General features: G+C 40.1%; 1 protein-coding gene across 1 annotated transcript; it reads left to right on the top strand.

Annotated features, from left to right (window-relative positions):
- Positions 1-3374: 3374 nt before the first annotated feature.
- uncx (UNC homeobox) lies at positions 3375-6468 on the top strand. Its single transcript, XM_012850178.3, has 3 exons — positions 3375-3782; positions 4224-4399; positions 5145-6468. Exons 1-3 carry the CDS (start codon positions 3524-3526, stop codon positions 6102-6104), a joined length of 1395 nt encoding a protein of 464 aa, XP_012705632.2. The 5' UTR covers positions 3375-3523; the 3' UTR covers positions 6105-6468.
- The last annotated feature ends 9173 nt before the right edge of the window (positions 6469-15641 follow it).

Genomic DNA, 15641 nt, shown 5'->3' with positions numbered 1-15641 from the left:
CAACCCCCCCCCCCCCCTTCCTCCTCCTTATATTCCTGTAGAGCTGAATTATTAGATTGAAGTTGAATAATAAGCACTGAGTCAAACAGCACACCCTTCATCTGCGGAGCTGTAATTAACGGGGGCAAAACGCAGGCGGTGGCGAAGGGAGGAAGAAAAAAAAATGCAAATTATTCCACACAAAGGCTTCTCACAAATTGGCGTCACCATTTCTCAAATTATATCATTACTATATTTTGAAAATGTTAATCTGTTGAGCGGATTTCCCGGGGGAGTTGAGTAAATTAGTTCTATTTCCGAGACTGCCTCTCTGCAAAGGCACGGCAGCGACAAGCACCTCTGATTTGCTGATTACAATTAGACTCCCCAGTTTGGGCTCCTTCAAGCATTGATAATTTTCGGCATATTAAGCACGTTTTAGCAAAGGTGATAAGTCAGTTTTAATTGAAATGAAATTATTATTCTAATGGAAGTTTGGTTATTATTATTAGGAGGCACTAGTCATTCTCAGCTTCATTTTTAATATATAAATGCTGGGGAGTGGAGGAAAAAAAAAAGATTTTGAAGGGCATTAGGGTGTCAGGATTGAATGAGGTAATTTGAAGGGAATTACTTTCTCTTCTATCAGAAATGAACTGAATTAAAAGTCCAAATCAATCGCTTTCACTTCTCCATTCTACTTTGACAGCGGCACAATTACAGATAATTAGATGGGAGGAAACTTTTAATTGTGGGATTAGAGGGAGAGAGAATTTGGAGGATCAGAGAGAAAATTTCTAGGCAGAGTTTCTTCCTTAAAATCGAATCAAAGGATTTGCAAGCTTAAGATGGCACCCAGCTTTTCTCTTTTTTCCCCCCCTCCCTACTGTTTAATTGGAACTGCATCTAGTTCATCCAAATCATCCAAAACAATTAATTTATATTTAATTCTATAATTATCATCAAATCGAATAATGTGCAACCTAATTTAGATAGTTAAAAATTAACGTGCGTGAAGTTAATTGAGTAATTAAACTCCTAAACTGCTGCCTATTAATTTGCCTGCCTAATTAAAAATGAATGTGATTCTGTGCTGCTAAAGTAGGCGTCATTATTGGATGGGCTGCTTGATAAGTCCTGTGTCTTATTTTTGGGGAAGGGGGGGGATTTAGGTGGATCATGTGAACACCTGTGTTAAGATGGCATGCTGAATTTCACTTTTCTGGTTTATCCGGTTCCGGATGAGGTAAGTGTGTAGTTGTAAAAATCATCTTAGGCTACAGGGAGAGAAAGACAAACAACGCAAAAAGATGACATTCATTCAGGACATGTGTTTGGAACAGAGTGAAGGATAAACACCAAAAAAGAAGGAGGGGGGGGGGATGCTTTGATGGATATGACACCTCATGCTTTACGTTTTTTCTCTTCAGTCGTTCATTTGTGCGACTGAGAGCAAAGTTTGGGTGTTATGGGAGGACTTTCTTATCTGTTTCACTCGCCTCACCTCTGTGCTGACTATAGTGGATTCACAGCCAAGCATCCACCTTAAAAGCACCCTTAAGAGATTGGAGCAGCATTGCCTTGAACGCGTCCAGATTATTTTACTTCAGACGAGAAATGAAAAAGAGAGAGAGAGAGAAAAAAAAACAACAACTCAAACTTCAGTCTGATGCCCCACACTTTTCAGAGAGCATTTGAAACAAATTCTAATCCAGCTCACACTCTCTCACACACACACGTCTCATTAACGCAAAGTGTGAGCAGTGATAAGGTGAAAAGCAACCAGGGGATAACACAGTAACAGAAATATTAATGTTGTGCTACTTTAAAAAAAAAGACCAAGACACGTTTGCTTAATTTTTCTTTCTTTTTTTTTTTTTTTTACACATGTGAGTTGTTACATTAAACTCTAAAAGGAGGAAGATGCTGCAGTGTCTGTGACGCTCTCTCAGTCTACACCAGTTCTTGGCCCTTTAATTCATCTCTTTGCGAGCAAAATCAATTAGTCCATAGGCAATATTCCTCTATTGATTAAGATCAACGGCGTGTTGTCCTCCTTCAACAACTCTAAAGGAGACGAAAACTTCCTTTTTTTTCCCAATAGAAACCGTCTCCCCTTTGAAGAGCTGCCAAAGGGGACAGTCACAAAAAGGTAACAAGGCAGGGCAGCGCCGCGTCTGAATGCCGGCCTTGTTCGCCTTATTATCGGGTTAATTAAAGCTGGAATCTGACAATGTCACCCGTTGTAGAAAAACGGATTTGAATGCAGCGTCTCTGGAGACTGTGTCAAGGGGGGGCTGCTTTCCACTGAGCCCCTGAGCTCCTCAGCTGGGGTGATGCACACAAATATATGTTCTCTGACCTCCTGCATATGTAGGTGATGGAAAGCAATTATTGAATTTTTGATGTTCAAATGTGGACGACTGTGGAGGAATAATTCATGGTGTTGCGCCCGTGTGAGCTGAAATTAAAAGTAAAAAAAAAGAGAGAGAGAGAGAGAGATAAAGAGATTATATTGCTGTTTTAAAAAAAAAGAGAGAAAAGAATGAGATGGATAAACGACCGAGATCATTTCTGAGGAGTTCATTAAAATGGAGGGCTTCACGCTGAAATGCAGAGGGTTGTTATTTGGGGTCAAGTGACGAGCGGATTATATACTTCCTCATAATAATATTAATTAAACAATTTGCATGCTAATAGGGTAACAATTATCGCAGCTTCTGCTGAGAGATCCAGGTTATTACAACATGCCAATCCAGGAGCCAAGGGTCAGGGGAGGGAGGTGGGCTGGCAAATATCACCTCTGATTAACATTATGGCAACGCCAGACACGGGATAAATAACGTCCAAGTGATGATAAATATATAAAATAAAAATGAGCAGGTATGATTTAGACCCGGCCACACATGGAAAACAGACGACAGGACCGAATGAAGTGAACATGTTCTCTTATTCTTCCCCTAATATATTTTAGTTTTGTTACATGTGCCACGAAATATATATATATATATATATATATATATATATATATATATATATATATATATATATATATATATATATATATATATATATATATATATATATATATCTATACACACACACACATAACCTATCACTTGTTTGGACAAAAAAGTCTGGGAGCAGCTGGCCTCATCTGTCCGCCAGCAGCCCTTTCTTCCCGGGATCCGCTGAGCCCTTCCTCCCCGGTGGGTCTCCCGTGCAGTTGCGATGTAGTTCTTATCAAAGCCCTCCTGTCTTGTTGTGACAGCTCTGATATTGTTTATTGAGGTGGATGTCAGCTTTAATTAGCAATCGATACGGGGAGCGTTTGCAGAGCGCGCCTCTGACGTCAGCGCCCATTACCGCCTCTCATTGGGTCTCATATTCCCCGAGCCTGGGCTAATTATTGGGAGGTTCATGTGGATAAAGTACAGCTCATCCCTCCCTTCACATCATGTCCCCCGCTCGCTGGCCACGCTCGCTGCATGCTTTTTAAATTCCCGTCGCCGGCCTCCAGACGTCGCTTCCTCTCGCCTGCGGGATGATGGACAGCAGGATACTGGATCCACCGCACGCCCAGTTCGGAGGCTCTCTCGGCGGGATGGTCGGCTTCCCGTACCATCTGAGCCACCATCACGTTTACGAATTAGCGGGGCATCAACTTCAATCTGCGTCCGCGGTTCCCTTCTCGATAGACGGATTACTCAATGGCTCCTGCGCGGCGTCGGTGGGCAATTCCAACCCCCTCTTGTCGTCGGGTTGCGGGATGAACGGAGATAATCAGCAGTACAAACTGTCAGGTAAGCCACACTAACCCACAGCACAATGAGCTCGGCTAGAGGTTGGCCAGATGTGGGAAAGGACCAAAGCAGAAAAAGACACAAAGGCTGGATGTCGCGACAAGTTGGCTTCGCCGCGGGTTTAAAAGGCGTCCTCGCCTTTCCACTCCATCTAAAACTGAGGATTTTACGAAGAAAAACAACATTTATCCTCCTCATTAACTACGGAGCAGCTGGTGTTTACACTGAAAGCTGTTCTCCAAACAAGAGAGCATGAAGCTGCAGAATGCATGCGCGCAACATCCCCATCATCATCCGATTCACCGTTACGCTTTACATAAACCCATGGCATGCTTTTATTTTTTTAATATTCTTTTTTAAATCTAGGTATTTTTTTTTTCAGAATATACACCTTATATGCTTTGTTTACATTTTTTCCCCCCTACATTTATATGCTGCCAGACTCGGTGGACCCAGACAAAGATAGCCCTGGCTGCAAGAGAAGAAGAACTCGGACGAATTTCACAGGTTGGCAGCTGGAGGAATTAGAAAAGGCTTTTAATGAGAGTCACTATCCGGACGTGTTCATGAGGGAAGCCCTGGCTCTCCGACTGGACTTGATAGAGTCTAGAGTTCAGGTAAATATCCATTCACTGTGTGCCTTTGTAACTTTTTGGGCTTGAATGTGTCTGCTTCTGTTTATTCGTGACCAACAGTCCGTTTTACCTGAGCTATTGTCTTAAAATGCCACGTGTAAATATCTGAAATTGGCATGTGTGAATATTATTTAATTGTAGGATGAGCAATGTTATATATTACTAGTAAAATGTCCAACGTTAAGAGAGCCCTATTGTCTGTGTTTATAGGCCTAAATCGGTCAGATAAATAGAATTTGACCTCATATTTGTTTTGAAAAACTTTTGGCCTTCCATTAAATTATAGAAATAGTTGCATATTGTTTTTCAAATTATGATTAGGAAGAGAAACAGACATCCCCAATGTATTGTCAATTTATTTATTATTTTCGAAAAAAGTAAAAATAAATTAATATTACTTTATTTCTTATAAAGGCTTTATTCAGATAGAGAGTCAATATTTGTGGAAGGGTTCATCTTTATTAAAGTTGATGTTATTATGAGCCCTTCCATCAATGAGCTCGTTTTTAATCTTAGGCCTAATTAAAGGCCCATGAAGAAAAAAAAACAGCATGAGGATGGCGTAACCTCACTATTTGTTTAATTACCATGTTGCAAAGACGCTGACACATTTTTACTCTAATTAATTTGACCCTTGCAGGGACAGCAGTGCTCATTACACGTGTTTTCACTATTTTTTCCCCCCCCCCTCACACACACACCCCTCCTTTCCTTTCTTTATCCGAAGGTCTGGTTTCAAAATCGCAGAGCCAAATGGAGGAAAAAGGAGAACACAAAGAAAGGTCCGGGTCGACCTGCTCACAACGCCCACCCCACCACCTGCAGCGGGGAGCCCATGGACCCGGAGGAGATCGCCCGGAGAGAGCTGGACAGGCTGGAGAAGAAGAAGCGGAAGCAGGAGCGCCGGCTCCTCAAGTCCCAGAACAAGCTGGCTGCCGGGGACTTGTTTCACACCCCGGGGTCGGACAGCGACAGCGGGGTGTCGCACGTCACCGACAGTGACCACAACACGTGCCCGCCCTTCGACTCGGTGGGGGGGAGCCAGTCGAGGTGCGACCTCCAGAGCCAAAACCAGAACCAAAGACACCCGGACCGGGACGCTGGCGGATCCGAGCTGGACTCGCCCGACGCCAGCCACCGGTCGAGCCTGTGCACCGGCAACACCAACAGAGCCTCCAGCATGCAGAAACTCAACCCGTTCAGCGTCGAGAGCCTCCTCTCGGACTCCAGACCCAGACGCAACCCCGCGGCCTTACCCTCGTCTCGGCCCTTGATAGGGAAGGGCCACTTCCTGCTCTACCCCATCACGCAGCCGCTTGGATTCATCGTCCCCCAGACCGCCCTGAAGGCGTCCGCGGCGGCGGCGAACGGCGACGGAGACGCGCCGGCGGACAGGGAGCAGCGGCCCGCCGTCCGCTGCGGCGGCGCCTCGTCTGCGCGCTCCCCTGGATGTAGGAGCAGCTCGCCGGACGCGCTGCAAGTCGGACAGGTGGGACAGGAGGGGAGGTCGAGCCCGTCCTTCGTCTCTGGACAGCAGAGCTCGGTGCTTTGCAGCGAGTCGACTTTTGAACTCATCGCGCCCGTAGACACGGACAAAAAGGAGCGCTCGGAGCACACCGACAACCCGGGGCCCCTCAGTGACTGTCCCACACAATCAAACTCCACAGAAGACGTGGACATGGGATAAAATCAGAGGAGGAGGGGTGTGGGATGGGGGGGGAGAGAGAAAAAGCAGAAAGCGCCTCTAAACAACACCTTTCATTAGGCCAAAGCTTGACCACGTCTCATTCAAACGCTGTTTTGCCCCAAATCTGCTGACATATTTTCTTTCTCCCCCCTCCCTCCCCCCCAACACTGTCCCTCTCCTAATTTTTTATTTTCATTCTGCGGGTGTGCGAGAGTATCATTTAATGTGTGATAACCTGTCAAAAAAAACCCCACCCCGAGACCAACAAAAATCCTCAAGAGCTGTAAGGAGAGAAAAAAAGGTATTATACTATTTATATATGTAAGGTTTTTCTTAAATAAATCTATTGTATACAAGCACCTGACACCGTGTGAGATCTTAAATAGCAGCGCAGGACTTACAGTACAGTGAGTGGAGGGACACACACACACACACACACACACAAAAAAAAGGGGGCTTTTGGTAGGAAATCTTATGTTGTACTTTGTATATTGCCTTAACAAATTTATTCATCTATAAGCCCCCGCTGAAATGAGGTTACGAGCCCGAGGCGAAAAGGACCCGCTCGACTCCTGCAGAGTTTTGATATGAAAGTAATTATTTTCCCGGTGGCTACTGCAGGGGGATTCAGTTTATTTTAGCTCAAAGGGGGTTATAATACATTACCGATTTCTAGTGATATGAAATCACATAAACTTCCAAGAATAATAGAATTAGCATGAAAAGGCCTGGGTGTCAAATTGAAATAGGAAAATAATAGCCCCGGCAGCTGGGAGTGTGTGTGTTTGTGCATATTGGATAGGAGATGGGGATTCGTGGGGAGGCATTTTCATGAGTTTTTTTTTTTTTTACTCCTCCCTCCCTCTTTCACCCCCCCCCCCTCTCTCTCTCTTTCCCTCTCTCTCTCTCTCCCTCTCTCTCTCCTCAGGTTGTCAGGGCCCCTTGTAGCAGGGCTATATTAAGATAGATGCTCGATGATATCCCTCATTGTTCTGTCGCTTTACATTGATGTTTCTGTGTTATCAGCCTATTGATCACGCGTCGGCTGTAATAGGACGGGCCGAGGCAAACGTGCCTATTTACAATAGCAGAACACATTTGTTCTAATAGGGCTGCTGGTCCCCGGGGAAGCCGCGCAGGATCTGGGACATCTGCTCCCTCCCCGCTATATATCGCAATATTAGCAGCGCTGACCACAATATCAAGCCGAAGGAAGCGCACACGGCGATAGAGGAAAACCCAAAATAAAATAAATATATAAAATAAAAAAATAATGCAAGAATCAAATCAAATCAAATGCGTGGGGGGAAAATGATTAAATAAAAAAAAAATCACAAACCCTTGTAGGGTTCTGTTTTAGGCCTCGACTTGCAAATAAGTTGGACATAATCAGAAGGGGCGAGCTTTACGTCGGAGCCGGCGCAAATGAATCTCCGAGCCAGTGTCCCTTTCACAATATTTGCATAAATCTCCAGCCATGCAGCTGTTTGCTCTAGGAAGCGACGTCTTATTAGGTTGGTGGGTGGGTCGCAGGCTGGGGGGCGTGCAGGAAAAAAACAACCATGGATCTGGGAGGTCATAGCTCCCTTATTGCCTGTGTGATTTGTTATTTGTCTGGTGCAGATCTCTTAGAGCGTCACGGACGAATTAACATAAATCTAAAAAAAAACAACAAAAAAACCCAAGATGCATTTATATTCATCAATTTGAAAAAATAGAAAATAAGAAAAAAATAGAAGTCTACAAATACCATATTTGGGAGTTTTTTTTTTTTTTTAAACATTACTCAATAGTGAAAGAAAATCGAGATTTAATAATATATATATATCTTTTTTGAGGGAACAAAAATGGCCAAGTTGTTGCACACATTTCACATACCAACAAAAGAAAACCCTACACTGGGTTTAAGGATTATTTAGCAATTTGTGAAACAACCCATTACAATCATGTGTTTGTTTTTTTTTTACGCTACTCTTATGCTTTCTGTTGCTTTTTTTTTTCTTTTCCTTGGGACGTATGCCCAGTTCATCCATAATTCATTAGCGCACTGAATAGGAGTATCGCTGGCTGCACATTGGTGGCCTAAAGGTGAAATTAGCGATTTGCTTAAGTAGTTAAGCTTTTCTTGCCTGAGAGCTGCACGCTGCATGATTCAAGACAAACTATCAATCGATATGCCCAGGCAGCCTCCAGGAGATGTGTCGTCCCATAATTCATACTTTATGAATTCAATTTATACCCGGAGAAATTTTCAATTTGAACGCCGGATCATTATGGGAGAGTGTAAATTGTTTTTGCTCTATTATGCATCGGACGCCATCATTTTTCTTTCTAATTACGGCGGTGTCAGGTCGGGCTGTCATACAGACGCTGATTTTCAATTTAACTGATCATCATGCATTCATTTTACCGTTTGATAAATCTGCTATCTCGAAGCTCCTCCATGCCCGGAATGCTAAAAAGAGAGGCGCAGATTGGGAGAAGTAATAGGGGCCTGTATGCGGCAATAAGTGCAGATCAGGCAGCTAATTTAGCACCTCCTGGTATTTCCATTTCCATTTCTCATTTCCAACTCTCAAAGGAGGAAAAGCAGCCCAAAGGCAGAAAGCTGGTAGGGTTTTCATATCAGAGAAAGACAGAGGGGGGAAAAAAATCGACCAAAATGCCTTGTTTTCAACCACCCATCTCCTAAATTGGGATATCAAGCTTAATTAAGGCTAATAGAGTTTTCCTACTGCGTGTGTTAGTTTTATTTAATAGAAACTAATTTTCTCAATTAATTATGAACGTGATGTTAAGAGTCTCCTTCAGCTTTTGCCCAAATCAGCATATTCAGGATTAATAATAATAATAATAATAATAATAATAATAATAATAATAATAATAATAATAATAATAATAATAATAATAATAATAATAATAATAATAATAATAATAATACCAAAATTCCCAAACTAAATGTTTATATTTTCAGCTTATTGTTTTACTCTCTTTAATACAGTTGAGGAAGACTGAGGATGTTTAAAGTTAGCCTAAACTGATTGTCTCACTGCGCCTAAACACAGCTGACAGCAGAAATGGTCTCAGTTAGCAAAGTAAGAAATATCCTCAAAAATTCAGTTTGCTTACTTTTAACTTTCATTTGGCATATTTTCTTCTGCGTGCATTTCTTGGATGCAGCGATGGGGCGACATTTACAAGTTTCAGCTCTAAATAAACTCAAATTACACAATAACACCGAAGTACCACGAATCCATCTGTCTGTTCAGGCTACTCGTGTGCGCTTTGTGTTCCTGTAAGAGATCTTGGAGGCTCGGAGGGCTCAGTTTGGATAAGAAAGAAAACCTGGTCCTTTAAAGAAGAAGAAGAAGGAAAAAAAAAGGATCCTCTGTGAAATAAAATGGCACTTGACATTTGGCTTCTCCTGCAGCAACCCTGCCATGCCTTTTAGGATTATTTTACATCTCACACTCATTAATGCGCCGGCGGATTTAATCATTCTTATCTTTCCCGTGCATACCTGGGATAAGCCTGAAATTACCATCTGCATTGATTTCAGGACAACCCTTAAAATTGTTTTAATTAGCTCACAGTACATCGCGAAAAAAAATCCCCCAGAAATGGTTTGTAAGTCATTCGGATTTCTGTGTGTTCGGAACTTGAAAACTAATGGATTCCTTAGAGTGTGTAGAGATTTTCCCCAAATCCACTGAACTCATCTAGGTTCAACTTGGACTAATTATTTCCAAAAAAAAACAAAAAACAAAAAAAGTTGAATTTTAATATATATATATATATATATATATATATATATATATATATATATATATATATATATATATATATATATATATATATATATATATATATATATATATATATATATATATATATATATATATATATATATATATATATATATTTCTTGTGGCACATCTTACAAATTGAAGCGAGGCTTACTGATAATAACAAATGACAATACATCTCACATAAGAATTACAATTGAACATATGAATTATGGAAATAATGATAACCATCATCATCATTTTTTTGCACAGAACAAAAAAAAAATTACATTTACACAATATTTATTGTTAATCAATTCACTTTGCAAAGGTGTACTCCTTTTGAACGCTGCAAAACACTAAAACTGTAGGAATTAATTTACTTCTGGTCAGCGACACAAAGCTGACTATCTTTTCAGGAATGTATTTTTTTTCTTATGCAAGAAAGTTCTTCTCCTTTAATATTGCAATTTCTTTTTTTATTACACAAGCTTTATATTATGTTAAAATGGCTTTGGGGAAGGATTCAAATATTAGAGGAGCTTCATCCATACAATTAGAGCAAATGCGCCCTCCTCAGAAGGAAGTCACCTGTTGCCACAAAACTTCCTGGATTTGGGAAACTGTTGCAAGTTTTTTTTGCTTAGAAAATGTATAGAAATCAGATGACATCCAAAAGTTGAGAATGACGAGAGAGAGAGAGAGAAAAAAAAGCTAATGAAAAAAACAATTTGTGTCATTTTATGTTTCAGATGACATCCTTCCAAAGAAAAATGCCTTATTACATTTTGTGCAACAATTTTGATACATGATCTTAGTATTACATAACGAATTATGTCTTTCATTGAGTTTGCAACCTTAAGCTACCTGGTTAAATACTAATAGATCACATCCTGCAGCTGACAATTATACCCGGGAAAGTTTGGGTATTTTAGTTTTTCTTAAGCATCATCAGTATTAATCTGATATATTTAGGCCGTGCTGCAGTAAGTCTCACAACCCAGCAGCTGACTTTTCTCTGACACATAGACAGAATTATAGAAACTAAAGAGCTGAATGGTAAAGAAATGTGTGCAGAGCTCCATGACATCAACCATGCTGTCTTGAAGCGCCGTCTTAAAGCTTGGTGCTCTTCTGCACATTACTATGAAAAGAAACAGCTTTCTCACAAAAGGACTGTGCTCCCTAAAACCTTTTGATTTCAAACGCTACTTCGCGAGGTTGTTCAAAAACCATACGTGGTATGGAACAGTATGGCTTTCCGAAACCAGGCAACACAGTAATTACATGCCATTAGCTGTATGCACAACAACAATTAACACTTCTTCTGCTGTTTCTATTTACAATAATGGCAAGGAGGAGATCAGAACAACGACGTTTAACTCTTCTCCACTTGGCTGCGGCTTCAGGAACGTGTAGGCTAACTGGCAAACTGAGGCACAAAACCGGCAATGCATGAGACAATTATATAAGACAAATATATTAATAGCTTAGCCCTCAGAAACAATGTCAAAGAGGCCCGTTTGTTCACATGTGGCGTCACAGAAAAAGATTAAAAACTTGATTCTGATATTTTACTTTACCTGCTCCAACAGAGGTTCAAACAGGGCTCAGATGTATCGATCTGGCTTATCAGTCTGTGCCCTAGCGCCACTCTTCAACACATGCTACACACTGCAAGGATTTATGAAGCTGTCATGGTCTGCAATATCTCACTTCTGCTTGATGCAAAGGCTTGCCGTGTCACAGTTTGCAAAGACAAACGTGGAACGTCCCCAAGGCCGTGCAAGTGCGGCTTGTTACGTATTAAACATTGTGGACTGAGACTGTGTAGCCAAAAACTGAAGATGACTGGATCACGTTCTGAAGAGGTAGTTCAGCTTCTTGAATAAGCTGCGTTGGTACAGACGTGAAACATGAGGGACAACGGTGAATGAGGGCTGGAACTGGACACCGTTGTTCTATCAGGTCAAAATCCAGAATGAGAGGTAAGCACACATTAATGGCATCTTTGCAGACGGTGTATGAAGTTCAAAGTGAAGCTAATGAGAGTTGGAAATAACTTTGAATGGTATTCGTTCGCAAAAATGTTTAGAAAATGATCAAAAAAGAGCTATCAGGAGCCTAGAAGAGTGGCGGCTACTACCAAACACGTACATAAATGCTGATGTTTTAGTATTCACATTTCAGATAGGAACTTCAGCACCACAAAGAGAAAGGGGAATTGAGTTGATTGCATTTTCCCAAAAATGTTGACATTATTTTTTAAGAACAAGCTTCTTATTGACAATAAAATGTGTGAAAATCCTTCTCGTGTGCCTTTTGTAGCACCGTTTAGCTCTGAAAGTACATATAGCCTCAATTATTCTTTCAGTTTTCAATTAAGAGGCGACACATAACTATTCTTTTGATTTATATCAATCCTATATGAGGACGAACAAAGAAAGGATGCTTGGAAGATTCGAGAAAATCCATCCTCGCAAACTTATGGTTAGGTTAGCTGACACACTTATATAAGTGAAATTAAAGGCGACAGGACTGGAAGCACCAAGCTAAAATCCCTAAATACGGTGACATAACAGAAATGCTCTCAGAACAGATTCAGATGACGTACAGTCGGAAATAACTCAAATAAATCCTAATGACAAGACTGAGTGCTTAATGTAAGAGAAGAGTTACTCATACAAAAACAACCTACGATGAAACCAAGGATCTGCCACACGATGAGGCAGTACACCCTCCCCAGATCCACCAAGTGCTGCTGGCAATGCCGGAACAGGGTACAAGATACAGAGGAAGGAGTCAGGCAGTCATTTAGGAGCGGTTTTGGTATAAGAAGGGTGTGAAAGCAACTCTTGATCCAAGACGGAAGCGCGACACTGGCAGAAAACTCCGGGCTATAACCGCAATCAGCCTAACTTCTAAACGGTTTGGTATAACATTTGATAACCAGTAGCTATGATTATCCAGCTAAGGCTCCAGCTCCGACTCTAGAAGCATCAGCTTGGATAAGAAGGAAGTGCTCAACGGACCAGAAGGACTTCAGTTAATGTGGAAAAGTGCCATTCTCAGTAATAAGATGAATATAAAAATGTCCTAGGTCAGGAAACAGGTGAAAATATGGGAAACAGGAAATACAGTAGTTAATAAAGACAATAATTTTCCTTTAGTAACTCCAGAAATGCTGAAAAAAATACCCACGAGCTCATCAATATGTATTTGTTTCATGAGAATATTGATCAAAAGAAATCACAAACTGAACCAAAAAGGCCAACGCTGAGATCCACATGCACAGAGTAAGTTATATACTTGTATTTCAAAATTATTGTAACTTATATCCAAATCTGCTACATTACATAAATGACTGATCCTGGTCATCAGTAAATACAAAATAAGGAATATTTGTCTTCATATGTCACTGATTTGTCCAATCTGAAACCGCCATATAGCTATGGGGACATTTATGTAGCCAGGGACATTTTTATAGCCAGGTGATCTCCGCTCATGAAGTCTTTAAGTCTTTGAGGTTTTCTTGTTTTTTGGTTCAATAAAATCAGCTTTTCTCTTGGATCGATACAAAGAATTTGCGGACAGAATGTACCATGTACCATTTATGTCCCAAATGCCTATGGAAGCAGCATCCAAGGGAAGATACTAGTGTTGATGGCAGCAAAAGGACTGAGAAGACATTAGGACGTCCCTTGTGGACTTCAAGAAAAGCACAAGACTGGAAAACAGGCATGCAGCAACACTCTGAGACCATTGTATTGATTACAGGCGGACAGAAAGAGTTTGGATGGCAGCTGTTTATGTGCTTATACTGTTGGTCTCTGTCTGTTGACATTGTATTTTAAGGTTTTATTACTACTATGTTTTGCACTTGTGTGTAGTTAACCTATCCATTTTCTGTGGACAGTCCTAATTGTTCTATATTGAAGTTTTTAAAACATTTTTCTGGTTGCTTTGTTCGCCATCTAACAATTAAAAATTTATTATGTGAAGCATAAGGTTTACTAATAAAGAAAAAGTCAAGAAAAATCAATTCCATCCTTGATAGAAACTGAAGCTTATGGAAAGAAATGACAGCATAGGCTTGCTGGCTTTTTTGAAAAACTATTTTAGGATCTGTATGTGATATTAATTTAGTAAGAGATAAGAAATGCTTAATTTTATTCACAATCTTAACCACTCTCAATTGTTGGTCCCTAATACAAATATATATTAGTAAATAACTTATATTCAGCCACCAAAATAAATAAACATGTAAACAAACACATAATTTGTATTGCATAAATACATTTTTAAAATAAAATTACAATAAAGAGAGAGATTGTTTTAGGTTTTTCACATTTTACATTAAAGAAACAAATAATGCATGTAAGGTAATCACTGATACCAACTGTGACCTTACCTTGATGTCACACCACAGACTTCAGGTGTTATGATCAATTTGACTACCTTGGTAGTCTGAACTTAGATCCTAAAATTGTATAACTGCTGAATTAACTGTGTTCCTTTCTGCTCCAACTTAGAAAACCTGTAAGACTCACAAACTATTACGGTTAATGACCAGGCTAATTGCCAATACAAACTTACAGCATTGTATTTCTCTGTTCTTTGTATATTTAAACAACGTAGCTAGGTGCTTACAATAGTCTGATCAATACCATGCAAGACTGATTTAATGTCAGAAAAGCAAAGCACGTGGTATTGCTGCAGCTATTTTGAGGTCGAAGCAGTGATATTTTATTTTTAACTTCAGAGGATAGTGGATAACCTCTGATTATGTTGGAATTTTGACCTTAGGGTTGTTACATTTCATTTTACTATTTTATAACTTTAACATTCTGACTTCCTAGAACAAATAGATCCAATTCACCTTCTTTGTGACACTTATATTACATAAGACCCAGATGAAGGGGAAAAATGAGTTGGGGAAACCATGCATTTCATTTCTCTTTTCCGCAATTTTATTTAGGACATAAGAAGTAAGTTTGCTATAGTAGCAAGAATAAATTGCAATAACTAGCCCTTCACCATCAGTTTCAAAACACAAACACAAATTTGATAAAGCACAAATTCACTTATATTAAATAAATACTATTGTTGTTTGACATAAAGCTATTACATGTGACCGCAAAAAAACATGTGTTTTGAGATACAAATTCATAGAAACAAACAGATTATATTTTATTCCAGCACATGTAGATCTCATATTTGGCTATCATAACATAATGCCATTCATGGGTACATTTCTTGGCAACAAAGCTTGGTTTAAACCAGTAAACACTGTAGAAAATATATTTAATGGCTTCCGTTCTAATCTGCTGGTAGGTGGTGTAAATCAAATAAGTCTGGGTTGGTGAGACAAAAACTTTGCCTTTCCACAGATGTTGTTTCTTGCGATTAGTGAAAGCCTGTTTTTCACAGTATCATTTGAAACATCGCATATGCTTATGCGCGCACATGGAAATTTGCAATTGAGACATGAAGGTGCATACAAGAAGCATGCTGAATCGCACTCTAAGCAGAATATCAGTTATTATCTGGTGTACTGTCTGCATGTAAATGTTGTTATTGGGAGATTACTGCTCAGTGGCGATTTATTTTGAAAAAGAAACACTTTTTTTTTTACCTCTTCCTTGACTTCCAAGGGAATCTGTGCCCCGGAGGTTAATGAAGTGTGAAGTGTGAAAACTTCCTGAGATGGGATGAGTTAAATAGTGTTCTCAGATGTTAAAGCAACACTGTC

Source organism: Fundulus heteroclitus, chromosome 16 (genome assembly GCF_011125445.2).
Source record: "Fundulus heteroclitus isolate FHET01 chromosome 16, MU-UCD_Fhet_4.1, whole genome shotgun sequence".
Lineage (NCBI taxonomy): Eukaryota > Metazoa > Chordata > Actinopteri > Cyprinodontiformes > Fundulidae > Fundulus > Fundulus heteroclitus.
Note: the sequence above shows the minus strand (reverse complement) of the source record. Positions and strands in the feature narration are given on the sequence as shown.